Raw genomic sequence first — 26,150 nt, forward strand, 5'->3', positions numbered from 1 at the left:
GACTAATAATTGTGAGCACGATTATACTAATAATCGTGAGAGAAAACGTGGGCTTGGAAAGTTAAGTAATTTTTAATTAATGTAGTAATGAACAAAAACTACTTGAGAAATAATATAATTTATTATAGTCCGTGGTGGTGCTTTTAAGTGAAGTGCGATGACCAATATCCGATGAATATTTAGACAACTGTGAAAGTAACACGACAGTTTCAATGCCTTGTCCTGACAAAGACCGTGAAAAATCAATAAAATACTACTGTCAAATCAGTACAAGATGTGCAACGCGTGTAGACAATTGTACAATTCATTGTGGGTTTTAAGTTATTTAATCACAATAACTTTTCCAAATGGGCTTGGTGGCAGACGCAGCTTGGTTCGGAGTGTTTGCAAGGGTGCCTTGGAAGCGACATTGTGTCAGTCTCTATCGTAAAGGGAATTGCGATTGCGTAAACGCAAAGATAAACCGATGGGTCAAAGCTTTGTGTCACTCAAGGAAAATATCATTCAAAAGAAGTAAAGCGAAGCGAAACCATATCTGCGGTATCGGCTTGAAGGGAGCAGCGAATTGGTGAAAAAACAATAATAAATTTATTGGGAACTTGAAATAGTCTGACAGGACAATAAAATCGGTGCTGTGACACACAGTTTACCGCATTTAAATCAATACGACAATATAGAGAAGTGGCCCGAGTGATAAGCGTTTTAATAGAGACATATTTTATAGGGAGAATAGGGAGATTACCTGAACAGTAGCATTAGACCTTGCCAAAAATTTCTAAAGTTGTTGTGACGAGTGTAAGAGGTCATTGGGTCCAAAAGAATAGCCCCAAATACCTGGCAAAAAACAAAATAAACTTGAAAAACTATCACACTTGGCGTCGAGTCACTCGGAGGTAGATCAAAATGAACGTGATGGACATGTACTGCTTCGGCGAGAGTAGAGGGTTAGAAAAGGATTAGTATTTGTTAGAGGATATTGGAGAACAGGATGCAGAAAGGGTGGGACTCGCTGCAACTAGTCCATGGTGATACTGATGTGATGGTGGTATAGATATTATAATATATAAGAGGCAAACATTCTCTAAAAATATTCAAGAGGAACACTTGACAAGGAAGGATGATGAGGTTAAGTGGGAAAAATTTCTGATTGGTCCCACGAAAAAATTGTAAAATAAAACAGACATCGAAATTCTAAACGATAAAAAATTGAGTGAGAGAAAGAGGAGTAGACACTTCTTCTCTGGCAAACAAATTAAGGTTTATCATTAGAATAAATTTATTGGTTGTTTAAACCTAGATAAATCATCAGTTAAAACGTATTATAGTTTCTATTCTAGGAACAAAAAATATATGTAGGAGGAAAGGAGATGAGATCAGCACACGGCCATAGAAGTGGCATTATCACCATGTAAGGTTATTTTAAAGAGCATCACATTCACAAGTTCTAATTAAACGCTGTTCCCTGCTCTTGTATTTCTGCATGAGAAGTCTACGGAATACAAAATTACAACGAGGAAAAAAACTATCTTTAATTGCGAATTTCCTAAAGAACCACGACACTAAAAGCCAGAACACTACAGCATTTGTAGCATGTCTTACTCTAATAGCTATTTTGCAGAGCGCTAGATCCTGTACAGGGCACCTGGGTATTACAGGAGTTACAGCTACGGCGCTCATATCTCGTCATGCAGCACAATTTCTCAGTTGAAACTTGAAAGTTTTCATTTGTTAGACCAAACGACCGCGCGAAATAACGAAGCTTTCATGGGATCGGAATGAAAAGTCTTGATGGTTGATTTATGGTAAGTTTTACGCGGTCATGTACGCCTTTTGTGTCAACGCAGCCATGGCTAATAACTCTTTTAAACGAAGCTCAGTACTTATGAGCGCTTAAATATGAAGTAATCTATATCAAACGACGCGATTATTCGAATAAAATCCTGCCAAAAGTTTATATCGTGACAGGATAAATTAATAAACAATTTCGACTCTGCTGTGCTGTAACAATTTGCCGCCCTGATTATTTTCGTATTTTTACAGCAGCTTATTGATGGAAAAATGAAAACGATTCAAATATTACAAAACTCAGTTCCTTACGAAAACCGTCAACAAAAGCTCTCAGCACTAATTTCGAAAGCGTCATAGCCTTTTTTTTTTTTGTTCTCTGACGAAGGATTTTTAAAAATATGTTAATATGGGTATGGTTACGTTTGTAACTTAGGGAAATACTATTGTACTTGGTTAGAGTTCAAAATAAGTACAACACAAACAAGGTGTACACCATACCAACAGAGACAGCAAAACGTTTATAACGTAACAAACAATCTGTTATAACAACACCCACTGAAAAGAATCATAGAGTAGTGGACAGCTAAAAGACTGACCTCTTGGAACCTTAAAATTAAAATAGTCTTCAACTTCAAACTTTACACTTGTTGCGCGCGTGTCCAGCTGCTAGTCGTATTCAAATGATGAATTAAAATGACAAGATGTAGACATGCGAATTCAATAGAATCAGAACAGTCCGATATACAGAGATCGGTAGAACTTCAGTTCCAAGCAGCGGTCGTGTATGAGTAATATTGACGAACGCTTATAATTTTTATCGTACAAATTAAGTTACGTAGTTCATATGTGGAATGTTGTTTCATACAAAAATCTATGCATCAGGGGAATGGAATTAAAAAAATAACTTTCTTCTTTAGAAGTTATGTAAGCAAACGTCTAGCTCACGTTGATTAATAATTAAGAGCCCGGACAAAAGACATGAACCAAAACGCTGAGCAGATGGGGACGAGCGATGTGACGCTGGCTCTTCTCTACACTCCAGAAGTGCAAGTCCCTTGTCGTTCCAAGAGGCCATTTAGGGATGACGGGGCATATTTTAAGAGGGAAACAAGTAAGAGGAGGAGGAGGGAAGGTGTCCAAGGGAAATATTAAGGATTGAAAAAGAGCTGCTAAGAAGCTAATAAGAGTTCACATGTTAGTTCTCATGAGCATCTAATATTCCGCGATGGAACTCTAAGACAAGGAGAAGAAGGAGGCTTGCTCTATGCGGGCTCCAGACCGGTAACAACTTCAACAGACTCACCGAAATAAGAGTAAAAGTGCTGCGAAGAAAGACTGAAAGTTGTTATGTCTGTTAAAATCGGTGTCTGGATCAAATTTCATATTGCCAAAAACCTGAGGCACAACGGAAGCGGAGAGGGAGAAAGGAAAAAAGGACATTGGTCAGGAGTCTTCCTTAGCAGAAATACAACAAAATAATAATTATTGTACAGTAAACACTGAAACAATCTGAGGAGGAATGGTTTACAGCACCTGCAGCAATTAGTTTACTTGTAACAATATTATGAACAACTTCGTGGAGTGATTGTAAAGAAGGCTCATCTGAGTAGACTGTCGAAGAGTTCCACCCTATTATATATAGGCCCAGATGAAGAAATGCATATCTCCTTGAAAAATTCATCGTTAGCATGGAGTGTGAATTAACTGAGTATATAAGGATGATGGTTTAGTTGGAATAAAGGATGCAATGCGACCTCCATTTTTCCAGTCTTCACGAATGGAGTAGCGAAAAATCACAGGCCATATTTGCTGACAGGAAGACGTCAAGACTTGCTCGTCGAGTGGGAGCATTGGTGAAACTAAAAATAATTTTATGTTGTAATAAACATTACAAACATTTGTTGTAATAAACAAATAAACATTACATCTTATGTTGTAATAAAGATAAAGGTATTTCTATATTGAATATTCTCCGCTAAGGATCCTCGATGTAAGTGCAAAGATATTTTAGAGCTCGGATCGATAAAGGGCTAGTGTGACCATCATCAACGAAACGAATGATGGCAATAACTATCCTGAGAAGGCTTAGACAAATCACACTTTAATTAATCGATCACGCTTTAATTGAGACAACCGCAACAAAAAATTATTCCAGTCAATCCTTAAAATGTTAAAGCCACTGTAGATTATTTAATTGAAGTCTCCAGGGGACAGTAGTCGCCAGTCCATTCACCTGTTGGCGCGAGTAACAGCGCTGCATCTGCAACCATCTTCCCGAAAAATCATAAAAATTTACAATACACATTATGCGATGAATTCCAATAGTGGGACACGTTGCATGATAATAAATAGAAAAACCAATATGTCAGCACAATAAATATGAAGTCGATGGTAGGATTTTACTGAGCTGATATTGAGGATTGGTAAAATGTATTGAGTAATGAAACAAGTAAGTGAAGCGTTAGAAGTGAATAGAAGAGACGTTGCATTGTCGAAACAGATTGAAATGTCAATATTTCTCAACTTCTGCTGGCTTAACACTCGTCACTGAATCCTTACTTTTAAGATTTAGTTGAAACATATAATACTTCATTGAAACGACATAGTGAAGGGTTTCTCTAGTAGTAATAGTTTTAACATAGCAAATATTGGGAGTCAGGAAAGGCACCTGCAGTAAATAGTTATCTCTATAAGCCGTAAGAAGCCGTTTATTTTACTCAAGGTTTCCCAAGTCTGGAAACCTCGAAAAATGAAGAGACTCAGAGAAAACATGGCTGTCAGCTGCAAGGAATACCATTATTATCCATGACATCGGAGACATACCTGCTTGAATAAGAATTAGAGATTATTGAGAGAAGCTATAGAACAAACGACAGAGGCACTGGCTCCCAAGAGCCGTTATTTCTGTTATGGCAGGAATATAACTGAAGTTACGGATAATGATACACAGAGTAAGCAATCGGCAGAAGTGATGCCTTTCAGCAACATATGAAGGATCAGCCATTTTTTGCGTGATAAATTACGAGATGAATTATTTGCTCTTCATAAGATAAAATAGGCGCAAATAGATTAGACATTCGTATTTTAAGTTAGGAAAAACAGAAAATTGAAAATGTATTCTAAATTAGGGAAATCAGCAAATTGTTATTATGTAACGGTAGTATTAATTAATATTTATTAGAGCACATTCAAAATTGAATATTTGGCAATAAAATTTTCTTATGATACCTTCTTGAAAGCTGTAAAAACGCGAACAAAGGCTGAAAATTAGGCCCTAAAATTATTGAAGATAATTTTTCCGTTCAGCTGATACTAACTCAAATATTTCAAAATAATTCACAAATAAACCAATATTATATAATGTACGAACTCAGGGAATAAAGTTCAAATCGTAAACTATCGAGAAAACGAGATTTATTTTTAAAATCAGATTCATTAGCTTGGTAAATATTGAAATGTCAGCTCAATTTTGCTGTGCACTGAATCCAGTGTGCTCAATTTTACTGAGCTCAATTTTAATCCAGCACTGAAAAATTTAAAGAAACTTCATATTCCATAAAAAGACCATTAACATAATTCTCAACACAAAACATCTTTTGATTAAGATAGACAGCGACAATTTAAATATTCATTTTTTCATACCAATACTAACTACCAATCAAGTATGGCTTTAAACAGTCGTTCTAATAGATATATATATATTTTGACGTACCTAGATTTCAGAGGTTTAAAAAATATATTTTTCCTACTATTAACTTGTCATAATTATTTGTTGTTGTTCTCCTTACCTGCATGCCGATGATGGCGTAGATGAAGAAGAGAATGACAATAAGCAAACAGACGTAGGGTAGAGCCTGTGAGAAGAACGAGATGTACATGTCACTCAATGATACGTCAACTGCATTAAAAATTTTTTAAACAATGCTTCACTTAAATATTAATTGTTTCAGATAATTATCCTAAAATATTACTTGGTATAGTGGCTTCTCAACATCGTAGAGATTATGGCTTTATTCAAGCTATAAAAAATACATATATATAATATATATATAAATATAATATAAATAAATAATAATATAATATAAATATAATAAATAATAAATAATATAAATAAATAATATATAAATATAAAATATATCGATAAAAATACGCCAAACATAATTGTTGTCGGCGTTGACATGCAAGGACTTCAACTAGCTTAACTTGAATGAATTTAACGATGATTTCAAAGTTTCCAGTCAAAAATCTATGCAGTCTATGCAAAAGTCTATGCCGCGATGCTACATGCAGCTATGAATTTGTAAACTACAAAATTCGTTCGGACGCTGAAATTATTTTAAGAAAATTTTCAAGTTTTAATTTTTGACCTGTATCCACTATAGCCATTGCTTGTAGTTAAGTCACTTCGAAATTTAAAATAAAAGACTTGTAGAGGTTTCAATTACTTTAAAATTAGTATTCGAAACTTAATATTAAATGGCATTTAGTAACCTGCTTTTTGATCTCCCAGTGCCAGCAAGAAATTTCGTTCGACTCATTGAGAAATCAACAAGACAAGAAAATCGGTAACATAAAAGCATTCTCTGGTATAAAAATACCAGAGAATATAAAATAAAATATATATAAAATAATAATAAATGCTTAATAATAATTAAGTAAATAATAACAATAATAAATAAAATATAAATAAATAATATTTAATATAATATATTTAATAATAATAATAATATAAATAAAAATAATAATATTTAATACATTAATTAAAAAGCATATGCTAGGACAGAAGGTAATAATGTGAAATGTTATCATATATTAGCTAGGCTTACCTTAAAAGACTGTATAAAAGTCCAGAGGAGAATGCGTATGGTGTCTCCTTGTCTCAGGAGTTTGATGAGACGGGCGGCGCGAAAGAGTCGCAGGAATCTCAAGTTGATGTAGCTATTCGACTGTAAAAATCATTTGCATTACAGGAAGACGAATCGAAACATGGATAAAGGAAAAATGAACATAGAAGCTAACAGAAAACAAAATTTAGTTGAAATTTTTGCCTGAAACTATCGGGATCAAGAAAATTTATATTGCATTATTTTGTAGGTAAAGGTAGGAGAAGGGCGAAGAAGTTTTTTTAGATGTAGATTCTTAGAGTAGGCAGAGGGAGACCATAAAATTCATATGTAGTTTGGAGAAGATTCTTAGTGACTACCTAAAATAATATTTGCATTTCATATAAACTGAACTTTGTATTCTGGACAATTTTCTTAATTATAGAAGTACCCGTGAAATCATTATTTGTTACGTTTGTAAGTTCAAACGAATTTAGTGACTTAGTTCGCTTGACAATGACTATCCTCTTCATGAGAACGACTTGCCACTCCAGCTCCGTGGCTCAATCAAGATTCAATCAGTTAAGCTCTGTGAAATTCATAAAAAATATCAGCCAGTCCATAAAGTTTGTACATTTTTTGCTATACTCTTGTATGAAAGAAACCAACCATAAAATTATCTTACAGGTTAAGGAACGGTGCAGCATTTTTAATGTACTGTTAACATGCTAATTCAAAAACTTGACCAATGTGCATGCGAGTCAATTGAACAATTTGATGGTATTTACATGCAGCATCAGCTCAAGATAACTCACTTGTTACGTTAGGAAATGGATCATTCCAGCAAAATTTACGGGTACAACAACTAATGTTTCACGAATAAAAGTATGGTTCATGTACGTTTCAGCATGAAGATAAATCTGGCGAAATATCACATTAACGCTTTAACAACGCTAGAAAATAATTGGAATTAGATTATAGCTCAGAATTAAGGGCTGATTGAGAGCCTTTCGTCCAGATTCTATTTATATTTTCTACCGATTCATTCCATTAGCTCCTCTCTGTTAAAGGGAATATTGGGGATTTATAATATACATCTTTCTGAACCATGCACATTGAGAATTGAGAATTACGTGCTTTATTCATATGTCAATTCCCACACACTCAGTTGGAAGAGTGAACTGATATCTTGAAAATGATGGACAGCTCGTGCTATGGCGATACCTACTTATGAAGTAAAAAAGTGCAAAAGGGGACTATAGAAATCTGACACCGTTTCTACAATAAAATTAACTATTATTGCTTTATTTCTATTAAAAAACTCTAACTACGCCAAAATCGACCATGATAAGCAAACAGCGATGCTGGAGTTCAAAGTTTACCGTAATTACTTGTTCTATGATTAATATACGAACTGATTAGCAAGAATTGATACGCTTGCAATATGGTTTAAGAAATACTATTTAGTCAAAAAAATTAGTCTAAAGGTCTTTTGGAAATCTCTGATAGCTGGTTGCCTCTAACGTCTGATTGTGTCCGAACCAAAATAGCAGAACATAAGGCAGGCAGAAGAGGTATCCTAATAACTACGGTGTCTTGATGGCTTTTGTTGGGTTTCACATGGCATGTAGAACTGAGATGCTCTTATATGTTAACTATGCTTGCTGTTAACAGCACTATTATTTAACCCTGCATCGAGCAAGTGATATGAATTATTATATTTTTGCGTTCTTTCTAAGGCCAACGTCAAGAAATTGAAACTTGATAAATTTATTGCAGTTAATTCAAATTACTTGCTCGACTCAGGGTAAATCTTCTGCCATCAACGCGTGCAAATAACTCTTTTCCATAGCGGCGAGGCATACAATTTGAGAAATTGAATATATTCATTTTAAGTAAGACCAATGTCTGTATAACTTGCGGAAAAAATAGGTAATGTAGCCGTAAATTTGAACTTGACTACCATTCTAAGTCGCAATGTTTCAAAAACTTTCATTAAGTCTTCTTTGGGCGAGTGTATAAAGAAAAGCGATAATTATAATTAATCTGTAATTACTAAACCTCAGTTCAACAGATAATGTATTTTTAATTTTATTTATAATCATAATAATGCAAGGCCGCAATGATATAAACGTTATTGATGTCAATCTTTTCAGTTATGCCATAATGTTAATTGAGATTCCGGATCATTTAATTTACAAGGGAGCATTTGCAGTCGCTGAGCAGTGAAGGAAGGAATATTGCTAAGTGACTTGACGTCGAGAAATAAGTTTTAATTAAGAATAGAAGTTGATATCTACAGAGAACCCTTGTTTGCCTCTTGCTTACCACGACATCTGCGCCCTCCGCGCGCTGTGTCAAGAGGTGCATAAGAATCCAGAAATGATCGAAAATGCAGCGATAAATGCGAACCATGTAGCCAATGAGAAACCATAGGAGTTGGTATAATAACAGCAATAAAAGCACATAATAATGCACGTTAATGGGCGACGAACTTGTCCAAATTAAACATGGGACTAAACAGAGCACATGAATAACTTAAATTGTTGTTCACTGAGAACGATGACGGGCAAATAAATTTTATCGAGCTGTCTTTGCAACCATATTGGAACAATAAATCTTCTGGGAACCTATAGAACCTCGATATCATGATTAAGCATAACTCATTCGTCGCACACTTACGTGTATTATAAACGGTCAATGTTGACAGAGACAAAAAGATATGAATTACTTATTTTTGAGAAATAATTGAGATTGGCATGAGCTTGAATTGTCTGAACAAAATATTGAACCATTTAACTCAATATAAAAGCATAAGCTGAGCTGTAATTCTGTGATGTAATTCAGCAACGGAGACATGACAAGTCCAGGTGCATCAGCCTTCTTCGCCTCAGATAAAAAAAAAAAACAAGAAATTATTTCATGCAGCAGCCACGCCGAATAATAGCAGATATTATAACTGTTACTAAGATATGTTTCCGAAATAACTCAGATATTAATATTATATTATTATTATTATTAAATAACTCAGATATTCAGATAACTGTTTCTGAAATAACTCTGATATGTATTTACTGTTACTAAGCTGCGATATTATTAAGCTGCAAATATTGCAAGTGATGTTATTGACGAATAATTAAGGTGATTTGTGGGAAAACTTTTATTGATAAATTTAATTCTTAGAAGTTTCCCGAATATAGACAAAAATGGAGGTCTCTAACATCTTTTTAAGTTAGGTCTTGCTTACGAAATCTAACTGAATCGTTCTATTGAAATTAGCGTAAATATGACCATTTCAAATGAGTTTTAGTTCTAGGTATCGTCATAAAGTATATAATTGATTTCGTTTTAAACAAATTGCAACAAATTGGAAAATAAGTTCTTTTAAGCATAAGGCAATATATGCCAATTTAAATTAATCGGTCATTTCGAAGAGACGAAAAATGCGATAATATTTGCAATAGCTGTTTCCATGGAAAAAACAAATAGAAAAGTGCTCCAAATTAACACAGAAAGCCATTCCAAATGGATTGGTGCTTAGAGTGCCAATGAAGCCAAGATCAAAGCATAATCGTCACCGCTTATATATTTAACAATAAATAGCAGCGAAAATAGACCAAGAATACATGTATATCGAGGCTTTCTCCTACATAACAGCTGTCCCGTCTTACGTGGCAGTCCAGCGGTGCTATCAAAGGCCGTCTATATATGTTAACTCATGGTTGAACTATACAAGGTTGACCCACGAGAAGTTCCGTCTTTCAGTTCCGCTTTCTTGTTACGTCACGTAGATCGAGAAACGTAAACAATCCTGTCATTCCCATGACGGATTGGTTGACTGGTTTGATCGCATTTCGGTGATTGGTTAATGCCCGTGACGTCACTGAGATCAGTGACGTCACAGGCGAACAACGAACTACATCCGCATAAATGGGCTTCTCATGGGTCAACCTTACACTAGTTCAACCATGTGTTAACTCATCGCAAGCACTTTTACCCGATGAGCAAACGTTAGAAACGCGTGCAAGTTAGCGCCAACAAGTGTGCCCGTGTAAGTCGCCTTGAGTCATTTTATTGTGTGACATTTGTCAATCCAATAGATTTAATTTTCATGGTGATGAAGGCATATGTCATCAAAATTCACAACGTACGCTTTTATTTGCGTTCATTGAAAAACTCTAATATCATTTAAAGTAGTCCGGGATATGGGGATGCAATTATATAATAACTCACTAATAATTGCCTTTGCTATCACCCAATCTTCAAGCTCTCCGTAATTCGGGGAGTGAGTGTTTATATGTACGGAACAGTATCAAAACTAGGGTGTGAGGTCAATAAGTTCATCAATAGGAGCAGATGAGTGAGTTCAGTCAAAACAACGGCCTCTGATAGTGCGATGGACATTAATTGCATTGAGAAACATGGGTTTTTCTCATGCAATATGCATCACTGCGCGGAGCCACGCGTGCGGTCAACACGATATAATCTAATTTTCGGTTCCAGAGTGAAAGTAATTATTCAAGTGTAAATAGCTCAAGTTATTCATTGATGATAATTTCAATTGAACACGACCAAATAAACACTTACTAAGAATAATAAACATCAACTTGAGAATACATTTCGGAAATTAATTTTAAATAGTGAGAAGCGTTCAGCCAAAGTGATGACACAAATGCTGCACTTAAATATAACCGCACGGATTCGGAAAAAACAAAACATTACATAAATGAAAGGAAGGCAATGATGCACGGAAAGTGATGGTACCAATTAAATACAAATGTTTAGGCTGAAGCATCTCAATCTCAGCAAAACTCGCTCTTCTCGCAATTTCAGTTTAGAATTCCACTTTGGAATGCCGATGCAAATATAAATACAAACACTACAGAATATTTCTCTGTATCTCAATCGCACGAAGTGAACGATGTATTTTTATTACATGTACACTCATTATTTGGTAATCATAAGCACATATAGTTTCGTTAGACTTCAATATTTGAAGGTTGTTGACGGCGATATCTGATTTTGCAAAGAATGAGTCTGGGTGAGATGCTGGCCTGCGAGTTCTAAACCTAAACAGTAAAGCTTTATTTGGATAAACTTACCCCAAATTCGACCACGAGGGCATCGATAATGGATCCCACGACACATATGAAGTCGAATGTGTTCCAATTGTCCTTGAAATAATTCTAAGAAAGGGAGATCACAAGAAATTGAAATGGTTAAATGACCTGCCTACATAATCCCGATTCGCTCAGTGCGCTCCGGCCAACAGAATTCTTAGACATAATCTCTTCTGAAATTTGGATGAAACGTAGGGGCATGAATAGAATTTTTTCACCTAAACATCAAATTTTTAGTAGGAACGGAAATCGATAAAGTCTACAGTCCGCAGAATTAAAATCATTAGTTTAGTTAAGTTTAAACTCGAAATTCCCTAAAGGGTAATTTAAAAATTTTGAAAAAAACTCTCTCAGTCTTGGGCATAGACTCAATGCAAGCTTTATCAGAAATTGGACCAAATTGGATGAACATAGACTGAATTGAATGCACGTTGAAAAAAATTAATTAATACTTAGTTTCGCTTTCAGTTGATTTTTTGTTCTAGGAAAGTATTCAGTGAAATAAATTAGCAAATGGTATTGGCAAAATCATAACGTATTTTGACCATTTTTTGAAGGAGTTCATTCATAGTTTAATTTCATTATATGTATCACCATGATATTTTATCGATAGTATGAACGGATTATGAGTATGACCGTATCATTCTATGGATAGTTTAACGCTTTATGGGACTAATGATTTGATGAAACCATCAAATTCTTCTGATGGTTTGAATGTACTTTAGGCATAAACATAGAATTCTCATAATAGTTTCAATCATTTAGGGTTTCGCCATATAATTATTTTTGAATAATTTTTTTGAAATTTGACAGAACGCATTGAGTGCCGAGCCTTGACTGCTCATTAACTTTCTTCTTTGTTGTCAAAAGAATTGCGGACTCATTAACTTTTTTCTTTGTTACCAAAGGAATTGCGGACGCGAACTGTGCAGTCCGGAGCGCACCGAGAGGCGGGATATCATGATTATATTTCAACAGAGAATGGTTGGGTTAGTCAAATATTTTTCATGATAAAATTATGTCATTATATATGCATGAAAAATTTAGCAAACATTGAGCCTAAAATCAGTAATATTAAACTAAATTATACAAATCAAATAATTAGAACGGATGAATTTCACACAAGAAAATGAGTAATGTAGGTATGAAAATAGTGCTTGGAATAAAAAAATTCATGCAAATAGAAACTGAAATAAAAGCAATATGAGGAGAAACTGTGATGTAGCAATACATAGCCAATATAAAAGAATAATAAATAATTATCGGATGACAGGATTTTAAGCCAAAATTAAAACGAAAGAAAGATTTGGAAATCGAACGTGTGTTGTCGACTTTGGTTCCTTCCTAAAATTAAATGAAGAAAATCGTGTACACCTTTATTCGTATGTTTTATCCATGTGTATTTATTATCGTGAATGTTAACTTCAATTTGAAACTAAGCGTAGTACGAATTTATACTGGAAAACTAGCTTTAAAATTAAACTTAACAGCCCTTCCAGCTGAGGCGACACTATCGAAACTATACAGGAAAAAACTCAGGATTTCTAAGCAAAGAAAAAGTCTGTCGTAAACGTTCTTTGAACGAAAAGTTTGAACGTAATTTCGAATAATTTATTATTCATTAACCCCTCAGGTCTGAAGCGTTCGGAGCAGCTAATAAGAGGCAGAACCTAATCTGTGGAGCGGGCTAGCAGTGCCGTTCACATCAGCGAATCTTTACACAAATTCAAACTTGCGATTTAAAGAGAATTAAAATTTTTCGTGGAAGATGCGACGTTTCGATGGCTCTAGAGAAATAAATTATCAACTATAAATGGATTTTTTTCTCGAAATTTCAGTGCGTTACAGTATTTTAAACCATAAATAGTAACTAGACACACAGCTTGAGATATTTTGGACTGCGTTACACTTCAAAACGAGTGTAAGTTTCATGTCTTGAGGCTCGAGTTTAACTCGCAAGAACATTTAAAATTATTTACTTTATTTTTCATTAATCCAAAGATAGTTTAATGTTGATAGCTACACCCAGCCAATGTTATTTATTTAGTTTCGTTATAAAATTGAAACTGAACAAAGCAAATCTCAAAGCTAGTGGTACTTAACGTAAATTTTATTTTTTGCCCCTGTATGTTGACAACAATTTTTGAAACTCGGTAGTACTTCATATATGTTTTATTTCATTTTTAATGCAATGTTAGTACCGTAAATAAAAGTTGATCTTTTGTTTGTGGAAGGACACTAGAAATTTATGAAGAGAATCGTCCATGTGAGCAGTGATGAGCGTCGCGGTAACTCACTGTTGCATGTAGAGGTAGAATTTGTTGCTGAATTAAGAACGTTTTCGAAACCTTTAATTGTTAGCAAAAAGTGAATGAAAACAGAAGAAATAATCTTACAATAAAGGAATTATCGAGTCACTTGTGCTAACGGAATGGAATATTGGGTGTGATAGTATCGGTATTGCCTAGAGGCGACTCGGAGACGGAGGACGACGAAGGCGGCACATCAGCGTGACCAGGGACTAGGAAGTCCCGAAATCATCATAAGGTTTTAAAGATATTCAGGGCAGGAACTGAGGAGCCTATCTTTATCTTTGTTCTATGCGAAACGGTTGCATTTACAAAATTTAATTTAGCTTTTTTGATACGGGGTTAAATGGGGCAAATACAAATAAAATAATAAACCAAAATTTGTTTTTTTGCAAATTTTTTTTTTGGCTCAAAAAAGTTGTGCACGATTAGTACTCGAGAGATTAGATTAATAAGCCGCGTTTTGATTAAATGGTAATAATTAGACAGTAGGAGACAAATGTAGGGAGAACAGCACACAACACTTTACTAATTAGGACGCAAACTACAACATAGGGAATGAAGTACCACATTCCAAGGAAAAGTTAGGGAAAGGAAAAAATGATAATATTCATATTACGGTTACGAAGAACCTGATTTAAATAAGTCCGAAAGTTATAAGTTTAATAAACAAATTCTTCTCCACTGAAATATTTAATAGGCTCGTAAACAAATACAAAACTGTACGCAAACTGCCCACGATTGAGGCCCTAGGAGATAAAACTCGCAAATGAATAATGGATTTCCGTGTTCATTATTTAGACTTTAATTGCCTGTATATCTCTTAGGAAAAACATCGGGAAATCTCGGGATAAGTTTGAGTTGAAACAGATGGTTCGATAAATAAAGGAGTATTACATTAAGAAGAATCGCCTTAATTTTCAATTAAGTTGGATGTAAAAACTGAAATACAGAATTTAAAAAGCTTTGATGCAAAATTGAAACGGAAAATGAAATTTCGAGGATCTAATATTCTCAGACGATAACCTACATAGGAATGCTATTAAACAAACGACGAGGGCCCGAGCGATAGAAGAAAATAGGTTATACAGCGCGGACGCTACACTGTTAGAAAAAACGGTGGAAAGACGGTCCCACCGGCGTTCTAGTGGCCGGTCGCCCCATGAAAATAAACTGTTTCGCCGTTTTTATCAGATGTTTTACGGATTTCTAGTGTTAAATTAAAATAAAAACTGCAATGCCGCGTTTCTTTTCACGTGCCGACCGGCCACTGAAACGCCGGTAATACCGTTAACGGTAATTTTTCTAACAGTGTACATACAGTAGAACGCTAGGCACATCAAAAAGGAAGATTAGTCACAAGACACGCCATTACAATGACTGGACATTCACAAAAGGAAGGGATACAGGTACATGGGATTATTAATGAGAGATGTCGAATTTCAAATGATTCAAGATGGGGAGAGAGGAATTTTAGCATCCAATAAAGTGCAAAAACTTCAAATTAAGAATAAGTCAGCTAGTTTCGACGAACAAATGAGATACGACATCAGACTTTAATAGTAGGCACATAAATATGGATCAATTATCCGTTGATCGCAATAGTTACTCTGATGAAATTATTGTTCGTTGGTGGAATTTGACTCCTACTGCAAATTAACGTACTAACGAGGGGAATTGGATCGCCACTATAAGCACTACAGCATGAAAATTACTGCAATTAGGATTAGGTTCGATCCTTGCGAGCAGAAAAGTTCAACGTTCGTTGATTTCACGGTCGGATCGGTATGTTTTTATTTAGATATTCTTTTCAGATTAGGGAAATTATTTGTCGAATAAATTAATATTTAAATAAAAATTAAATTATTGTAACCATCATGTAAGTCGGTGTGAACAGTTTATTAAATGAATAACTAAAGCTACCCACACCAAAAGAAATCATTCTCGAATGCTCTGATAGGTCATAGATGAAGAATGTTGGACAATTCTAAATTGTCGATCAGACTGTTCCAGTTTCAGTTTTTCAAGTACGACATCTAGTCGAGTATAGTAATCCTGATTCAAATTGCAATATCGACAAATGCGAATAACGATATTTGGGAAACAAATTAGTATATTTTTTTCTGTAAAATTGTGAATGAAATTAATATACAATGATAATAGAAAATCATTAGAAAATTTAATTTCAAAAATGAAACGTAAAATATGCAAAAAAACCGTACCAGAAATATAAAGCGAAGAGCAAAAAATTAGAGAAGTCAAGGCTGAGGTCGGGAAGTAATTTGAAAGTAAATATGGGATCATGGAACACGCATAAAGTAGGAAATGAAGCAGTGCACTTGCTATTTGGAAACAGAATAGAATAATAGTGGGAAAGAATGCAGTTAGGGGGTGAATACCGTACCCTTTCAAAGGCTATCATTTTCATCATACACTCAATGAAGAAGGCGGCAGTGAACGCTAGGTTGAAGTAGGCCAAAACTTCCTCCAAGACTACATCCGAACGGTAGTACTGTGATAACAAGCAATGCATGACTCGTCAAAATCGGGGGTCAGCTCAATAAAAAATTCTCATCGACACAACCATGAGGATGTAAGAAACTTTAGTACCACTTTCTATGTAGAAAACGTTCAATTGGAAATTAAATTGTTCAAATTCAAGTCTTGTAATTTGCTATCATAGCATCACAGGCAAATGGATGGAAAAAAAGTGGGACATCTATGCAAAATCCACCTTATTTTCTACTAAAACAGCCATCCATAATTTTAAACAATCAACTTCGAAACCATGAAGGCTATGATGGATTCATCACCACCACAGCTCGGGCAATGCATCCATAAAAAGCACAGTCCGCTCTCTTGACGAAGGTTCAGAGAGTAGAGCAGCTCGGAGCTGCCAAACTGATATCCCTTAAACTGCGTAAATAATAAATACTTGACCCAAACTGTAACCCGTATAACTGGTTCAAGTTTACTGGAAATGAGAGAAAGGCGCTGGGCACAAGAAAAAAAGAAATTCAGTAATCAAAATGGTTCCTCAGTAATGAGTTCAGACGATTGCAAAATATATTATATTAGCCTTGACGCGACGAACTATTAAGCCGAACTCAAACCTTTATTTAGGGGATGAGATGACGCTGCGTACGCATCATTAATTTGACATGAGAACCAGCTGTCCCAATGAGAGGCTACCCTTTGAAAAAAACGAGTATGCTTTCATTTTGATATTATACAAAATTTCCATCAAAATGAAATGTTGCCATCCCTCATCGACTTCCGCAATGTAGGCAATATTCAGTCAGCAACTGAAATTCTGATAAGTTTTGGGATTTTCTGCGATACGAGATGAACCGCAAGAAGCTTTCCTGAGGGCGCTCCAAGACATCGAACCAAATAGTCCTTTATCCTTGAACGATGTGGAAAGAATGAAAATTTGAGGGAAAGGATGGCCACTATTAGAGAAGAAAATACATTTCGTTTAATTAGAATCAATGGTTATCATGATACAAGAGTACTCATTCCGGCACAGATGTAAAGGGAAAGGCTTATTTTAGTACTGGGGCGGCCAGGGTAAACCATCAATTAAATACTAGTAACTGTTTACAGCTACGACGCGTGAAAAACCGTTGCCCGAAGAGATGCGTTGCCTCGTCTACCTAAAAGATTAAAAAAGTGTATAAAAAGTTCATTTATGCCACTACTCAAAGAAGAAAACGACTCAAGGCTTCCAGTATCATGCAAAAAAACGTCAAGAGTGTTTGTTTCTCATGCGGTAAATTGAGTAAACTAGACTTGACGCCTTCGATTGGTGTTAGTTCTTGGGTCCGCCGGCCCTCTTCATAATTGAAATAAATGTTTAGCTTTATTTCACTCTTTATACTTTCATCTTTTTTTTAGTTTTAGTGCAAGCCTTAGGCATTTAAGAGAAAAACGCCTAATTTTCATCAAACCAAACTGTGTCAAATCTAATTCACTCAAAATACATTGAATTCAAGAAGATCAGTAAAGGTTCAAAGTTGGTGCGGCGAGCAAGCAACAAAGCGAAGAGCGCAGTGGACAACAAACATAAGGAAAGGTTAACCATTCATAAAAATCATGCAAAATTTTTCAATGCTTGTTCAAGTGTTACATAATTTCGCTAATGTATCAAGTGGCTCTCATCTGTAAAGATGTTCGGTAAAAATTCATGTTATTAATCTGCGACATAGGCGTTTTATTTGTTAACTAATATATTACCTATCGCTCCCTAAAATCGTGATTGGTTGACAAGTTTTCTTTCGTAGTAAAGTGAAAACCATGTGATAAAAGATAAGGAGCAAAAGAGTGAAGACGAATATAAAACTAGCAAATTTTCTAGAATGATAAAGTAGGGTGAACTGAATTTCGTGGAGAGACTGCAAATAAACGAAAAGTTCTAGTTTGTAAGAACTGATGTAGTGTGACTTTGGTTGCTTACCCGGATTCCAAAGGCCGAAATCTTGAGCATACATTCGATGGTAAAGAGCGCGGTGAAGAAAGAGTTGAGGTAGTGCAGTGACCTTTGATAGATCTTCGACTGATTATGAAACTAAAACAAAGAGGGAGAAAGGGAGACAATATACAACACTGAGCAGCTTTAAGCCATGGTGACATAATAATAATAATTTAAAACATCGGGATTGTGTGGTGCGAGTTGGTCGCTTGATTTTCATGAAAAGTACGAAGTAATCTTAGCCCGGAACACAGAGGTTTAAGTCAACATTAACATCGTTCATTAATTTCGTACCTTTTTTATTGTGCGAAATAATCAAGTGAACGCTAAACGACAATTACGTGAACGTAACAATGACACGTCGAAAAACAATTACGTGAACGCTAAAAATAACTTTGATTGTAACGATTTTTCAAGTGATTAAGAAAATAATCTCACCATCTCGCATCACTGTAGCATCCCAAAACAAATTCGATACTCATATAGAAAAGGAAGCAACACAGAACCTCACTGATGGCCACGTGAAGACATTATAATAAAAGTGACGACACATCAAAAAAATTACTTATCGATTAGCGTTTCAGAGACAAGTAAAACTTCAAAAGTATTCTTACTTTACAATTACAATTTATATAACGAAAATGAATTCACCTCGCAATATTTGGAAACAGGAAAGCCAAGAGGCTACACTTAAAATAATAGCAAAATATCGTGGGTTGACGTATCATCTTGCTGCGGCAACGACCATCTTGACTATCCATCATTAAAGATTATCCAAAATATTTTGTTTAAAAAGTGAAATTAGATTTCAAGTACACATTCAATTTTATAAAATTCAGGATAAGAATTAGAAAATTGCGTGGTAAGATTGCTGTTGTAGTTTCACGACTGAAGCAGGGATCTTGCAGTCGAGCGAGCCGACAGCAAGTGTTGAGGAAGGCCTTGGGCTTATATCCAAACCCTCAAAAAATCTCGGCTTTTTAGAAATACGAGTCAAGATTTCCATGAGGGAGGTTGCGGTTAGTGCAGGAAATCCTTCAATTTACGCAAAATATTGCAATGAAAAATAAGCATAATTTTGAATTCATTTTTAAGAGACGCGAGCTTGTAGCACCGACCACAGGCGCCATCTTGTCCGGGAATTGCTAAAATGACGCTTAGTCGGAGCGAAGCTAAAAAAAGCTTGCAAACGTAGCCAGAATGGACAAAAACATAAATTTTGATTGAATTGTTCATGTCATTCTAAGCTGGAATCTGTTGTAGGTTTCAACATTATATGCGCAAATTAAGTTAAGCTGAATTGGTCAATAAGCTAAGCTCAACTTCATATCACGTACAATTCACCACATTCGGTAAATTGCACAATTTGAGTTTCAAACAACTGCCTCGCATTTCTAATGAGAAAATGAGGTCATTTATAATTTATAGCATAACCTTATTTTAAAGTGTGGGAGTTTCAGTGGGAGTTTCAGGCTGTTGCATGCACTTTGGAAGTGACGAATGTTTCAAATGATTATTTGATATCGGGTCCAAGTGACCAACCGCTATCTGTCCATACTGAAGCGACATGCAAGCGTTGATAGATCATATTGCATTTAATGCAACTTTTAACCGAACATAAAACACTTTTCACACAACCAAATCAGTACATTCCTGGCTCTTGAAAATCTGGCCTACCTAAGACTGATGAGGATAAATTCTTGTTTGCAAAATTAAATAAGGAGTTAGTCAAAAGAAATTACACGTGGCAATAATACTCTAATTTAAATTTATCTATTTAAATGTCAATTGAGAGGCAAAAACATGTTCCTGCTCCCTATGGGAGCTCGAGATGGATCACCCCAGATTTTGGGTAAAAACTTATAGCAAGGATTTCAACGCCAAATCAATAAATGCGCGATGAAATTCATCGGATCCCAAGGCTATATGTAGGTCACCGAGAATTTAGAGTTTGGCCGAGAAACTTCGTTAACAATTTTCACTGACATTTTCTCTCTGATGTCGAAAAGTGTAAGTGCGACTGTAACAGAGAAGAGCGCAAGGTACAAAATTCAAATGCTGACAACTATAGTTTTGATCAATTAACGGCTCCTAATTTGACTGACCATGCGTCAAGTTCAGGAAAGAAGTTGAAAATATTTTTCGAAAATGTTAATCAGAAGAAGTGCAAACATTAGAATTTTTGACACCTATTACTGAGAAAGAATGTAAATGGAAACAAAAATAATCGATTATTGTGAAGTGCAGATCGACGAGTGGTCGGTGAGTCAATTCGGGTCTCTTGATTTTTGACGCGAGCCAAAAACCTGAAGTTAAGTCAAAATTTAATTTTGAGTAACAAAATTATGAATCGTATTCAATTGAAAACAACCAACTTTACCAGAAAAAAATAAAATGAAAAATACTGAACAGATACTGTCGTTACAAATTTGTTTGTAATTTGGAAGTCCTGATAACCCGATATGTTTTAAAGCTCGCGGCATCAACGAAGCAAACAAGGTATACGAGAGGTAACGATAAGCAAAGGACGTCTTGCGGAAATAAAAGAGATCGATAAATATACAGAAACACATAAAAACACATGTAATTTCCGTGTAGAAGAAGGGGTCACCCATAAGTGATCAGAGCAAATTGATTGCTCATGAAGTCAACTGTAAAAGAAGATAACCTGGTGAAAAAGTAATGCATGCAAGAATTGACCATTGGGTCCATTAACAAGAATTGACCATTAACAGACAGCGTGGTAAGAAGCAGCCGCTATTGTCGTCCGTTAATCGACGTTTACTCTACAACGGGGACAGCAACTGTGGAGCACTTGAATCATCCCGTGTTCTTTTCCGCAGTTAATAATTTAAGACAACTACAAAGAGGCCTACTTTAACGAAGTCATCAACATTACATCACCGAAAGGCATCAATGTAAGATCAAACAATCTGCATTTTTCCCCGGAAACATGAGTTTATAAATTCATTATGGAGATGTACAAAGTAAAAATTAACAGGCTTGTACGAGTTTTTGAAGTTGATAACTATTCACAAAAACTGGAGTATACGAAACAGATCATATGATTCCAACCCAAAAGATTCAGATGTAATTATAACCCACTGAATAATATTCTAGTCAAATATGATTCAGTCAATATTTGATATTTGACTCAATTATTACCGAAATATTTGGACGAGTTCAAAGTTTAGCTTTTAAATCTAGAACCGAGTGAAATGTCAGGTCAACCGACTAGGAAGGGCTCGTTTTAGCGGTGACATGATAGGTTGAGGTCCAAATCTGAGCGGTGAATTTGTATTAAGAAGAGTGGGTATGATTAATGTAGAAAGATAATGGAAAAATTGTCCTTAATCAGCGGCAGTCCATGTTCAAGAATGAGTTTTCAGGGAGAACGAATCGTTTAATTATTAACGATGCGAGTATGAATATACATATATGTGCGGCTTTGGCCATAACAGCCCATTTTGCGATCAATTTTAAACTTTCCTGAGAGTGTGTCAGTCGAAAGAAGAGTGATGCAGAGTAGTGAGGGGGACTGGTGCTAGCTCACGGCAACGGAACGATCAGGTTATATTATACTATCTAGTTACGTTATCTAGTTATGTTATCCAGTTACGCTATTATCCAGCCAGTTACGCAAACTGCAGTCCGCAACGAAGTTCCGATAATTGATCAGTAAAACAAATTACTTTATACAATAAATAAAAATGAAGTCAAGACACAATTCCAGTGGACGACTCCTTAAAGAGGTCAGTCACGGCTCAAGATAATTTTTCTTCCACCTTCATGCTTGTAGCTATGAAAATTCCATGCAGAAGATTCGTGTAAAATGATGCTAACACAAAATTTTGGCAATGGCAAGAAAAACAAATGAATCCCATTGCAATGACCTCTAATACAACTATTAATTGTTGCTCAAAAGAAGAGGACCCGGGGAGTGAGTTTGACCGAGTCTGTGTTCGAGTCGCCGATCGTTCCGTATGCCGGAAGCTATAACTGCATGGATGTGCAATGAACGAAGTGTCGGTGCTCCAGAGATACACATAAGACATGCGTGTGTAAATAAAATTATAAGAGATTATAGATATCAAAGATGTTGGTGGTCCGTTACATGCAGTCATAATTTTCGAGAGCGGCACTGAAATCTATAGTACCTACTGCAAACTTGAATAAATTTTGCTCCAAAATCTTAAACTCAAAGTAGCCTGGCAAATTAAGATGAATTCGGGCCATTTTCGCGGTAAAAAAGGGTCGATTTGTATTTTAGAAACGTATGAATAAAAAATATAACTCAGTACTCACTGCAGTGAGTGACAGAGAGCGCATTTTCTCGTCGACGAAAACGTTAAGTCGCGGACAGACAGACAGACAGACAGACAGACAGACGGACGGACATGACGAGCACAATAAGGCATTTTTTCCATAAATGAGAAAATGAGCTAAAAATGTTGAAGGACCGCATTTCGTAGGTATAGACGAGATGATACGTCAGCATCACGGATAAAAACAAGTCTAGGCCCATCTCTGCATTGTACACTTATTGTTGAGAATTATAACTTATTGCTAATAATTTAGACTTATAGTTGAGAATTATAACTTATTGCTAATAATTTAGACTTGTTGTTGAGAATTCTTATTGAATTATAATTCAATGAGAATTGATATGCAGTCACAATAAAAAATTCCGGGTAATTATGACGATACATGGTATGAACACACGCAGCCTGGTTATGAAGAATAAACATGGCTGCTAAATAGAAGAGTTCAATCTGAGGATGGTTATTGGCTCTGGTCGTAAAGTATTTACATGAAAAAATGGTAATGATAATCACAATTTCGAGCACTCGTGTAGTTGAGATTGTCAGCTGTATTTTCATGGTAGATAAGTAGTTTCTTTGATGTGCCAAACAGGGAAAATCAGAGAATTAAATTCTAGTTATACAATTATTGTTCAGAAGCTTCAATAAATGGAAAGCGAATGGCTCGTGATAAATGGGATTATAGCTCACGAAATATAGAGAAATTCATGGATATTTTCTAGTTGAAAGTTACTTTAGTTCCGTTTTTAGAATTTTCAGAGATTACCATATGAAAACATTTGAAAAAAATTCAAAGCAATATCTTCATGACCTGAAGTTTACTGAGCATGGCAGGCCAGATAAAGCCACAAGATGAGATGTCAACTTTTGAACGATGTAAGCATTTCCAGCTGCAATTCCTTATATCTACGAATAATGATCAGTTTAAGTTTTAAGTTTTCCCTTGTATGTGTTTCAATAAGAAAATTCTGCCATCTAATGCCGGTTCCTTATACAGTATGGGAACAAAGGTCTACGAACTGACGATGGAGCTAGTCTCCGAAAAGTTTTCTATAAAGATATGAATATTTGTGGACTATTCTTTGCTTTTAAATTCTTAGTTAATTTGCGATTTAAGCAAACAAGTGACATCAATTCTTAAGAACAAAGGAGCTTTACGCCTCACGTTCCCTGCTCAGGATGAACAATCCGACCCTATGGGTCAATTGCAACTCTACGGTATAATTACTCTATGCATCACTACGACTTCGGAAATCCTGTGGAGAAATTCACAGATTATATTCAACAAGAAATAACCGTCGCAATCAGCATTCAATAAAGCACACTTAATAATAATGTGTTAGTTACATGATCAACAATGATATTTTTTTGTATACACAAATTATCGTGAATCATGACAATATTATCTTGAATCATACCAATATTATCTTGAATCATACCAATATTATCTCGAATAATACCAATATTATCTTGAATCATACCAATATTATCTTGAATCATAGCAATATTATCTTGAATCATACCAATATTATCTCGAATCATACCAATATTATCTCGAATAATACCAATATTATCTCGAATAATACCAATATTATCTTGAATCATAGCAATATTATCTTTAATCATACTAATATTATCTTGAATCATACCAATATTATTTTGAATCATACCAATATTATCTTGAATCATATCAATATTATCTTGAATCATATCAATAGTTTCTTCACACACACAGCTATTACCGTAATGCATAAGGCATCTGCAAACGGGAACAATGTTCTTCTCACACAGAACATTCAGAGCAGCGAAGAGTCAAAAGACACGAAAAATTCGAATTGCAATTGTAATCAATGATTATTAGAAAAATATGTGTTAAAATAGAGAGTATGTTCGTTACGAATATGTACCAACACTTGACCAATTACACCAATTAGTCTCGGCGCTCTAAAATCGTAACATTTTTAATGAGAAAGATGATTTCGAATCGAAAGCATCTAGTTTAATTCTAGAGAAAATAACGCTATGTATTTAATAACGCTATGTATTTTTAATTTTGATTAATACAGCTACCAGTGGATTTATAGGAAATAAATGTGGAGCAGTTATGGTCCAGCATTAAACAGTTAATTTTTATACGTCTCTTTCGGTTAATTTTTACAATTCATAAAATTGAACGTACTCTTTAATATAACAAAGTTCCGAATATACAAATAAAATCATCCTATCATTAAATTAGCCAGCTAATTCACTGCACAACGATTACATTCCATTTATTCATACATTTCGTAAATGCTTACCGAGTTCTAATAAATGCATAGTAACCGGGAATAGTTAATCTCTTTTGCAAGTCGGGCAGATAATTTTTATTAGAATACAATAAAAGTGTTGAAGAAATAGGCCCAGGGCCTGTTGCCGATTCTTGTACTTTTCGTACTACGACAACCTTCATCATGAGTAGCAGGAGTAGTATAGTGTTGAGTAGTATAGTATAGTATACTATACTACTCAACATACTATACTACACTACTACTACTACTACTACTACTACTACTGTTGAGTACCGGTAGGTATAGTCTTAAGTAGTATAGTATAGTGTAAACCAACCTTCATCATAAGTAGCAGGTAAATAAAACCCACCTTCATCATGAGTAGTATGGTGTTGAGTACGATGAGAGTCATGATGAGGTACTCGAACGGAGTACTCACAACCACCTTCCACGTCTTGTACTTGAGACTCAGGCGCTCCTTGGGCATGTAGCGCTCCAGAGGCTTGGCTTGGATCGCGAAGTCGATGCACGATTTCTGAGTCACGACATGAAAATTAATGAAGTGCTTCATAATGCATTGCTTTAATAAACACTGACAGTGAATATTGTAAACAACATGTAGATCTATTGTAAACAACACATAGATCTATTGCAAACAACACATAGATCTATTGCGAACAACATATAAATATATTGCGAACAACATATAAATCTATTGTGAACAACATATAAATCTATTGTAAACAAGATATAGATCTAATGTAAATGATACATAAATCTATCGTAAACAACACATAGATCTATCGTAAACAACACATAGATCTATTGTAAACAACACGCAGATCTATTGTAAATAACACATACATCTATTGTAAATAAAACATAAATCTACTGTAAACAACACATAGATCCATTGTAAACAACACGTAGATCTATTGTGAACAACATATAAATCTACTGTAAACAACACATAGACGTTATAAGTATGTATATATAACACATGTATATATGTAAACAACACATAATCTCTTGACTGTCGTGAAGGAAAGC

At 35.1% G+C, this 26,150-nt stretch overlaps 1 protein-coding gene across 1 annotated transcript in view; it reads right to left on the reverse strand.

Annotated features, from left to right (window-relative positions):
* LOC108675653 (voltage-dependent calcium channel type A subunit alpha-1) overlaps positions 1–26,150 on the reverse strand; it is a 141,324-nt gene that overhangs the window by 29,863 nt on the left and 85,311 nt on the right. Inside the window, exons 25-30 of the mRNA XM_047882483.1 lie at positions 25,471–25,635; positions 18,497–18,607; positions 11,714–11,797; positions 6,615–6,734; positions 5,577–5,642; positions 3,092–3,183 (exon numbers count right to left, since the gene is read on the reverse strand). Coding sequence (XP_047738439.1) covers positions 3,092–3,183; positions 5,577–5,642; positions 6,615–6,734; positions 11,714–11,797; positions 18,497–18,607; positions 25,471–25,635 — 638 coding nt within the window. The remainder of the gene's footprint in view (positions 1–3,091; positions 3,184–5,576; positions 5,643–6,614; positions 6,735–11,713; positions 11,798–18,496; positions 18,608–25,470; positions 25,636–26,150) is intronic.

The sequence above is a fragment of the Hyalella azteca genome, unplaced genomic scaffold (assembly GCF_000764305.2).
Source record: "Hyalella azteca isolate HAZT.00-mixed unplaced genomic scaffold, Hazt_2.0.2 contig10556, whole genome shotgun sequence".
Lineage (NCBI taxonomy): Eukaryota > Metazoa > Arthropoda > Malacostraca > Amphipoda > Hyalellidae > Hyalella > Hyalella azteca.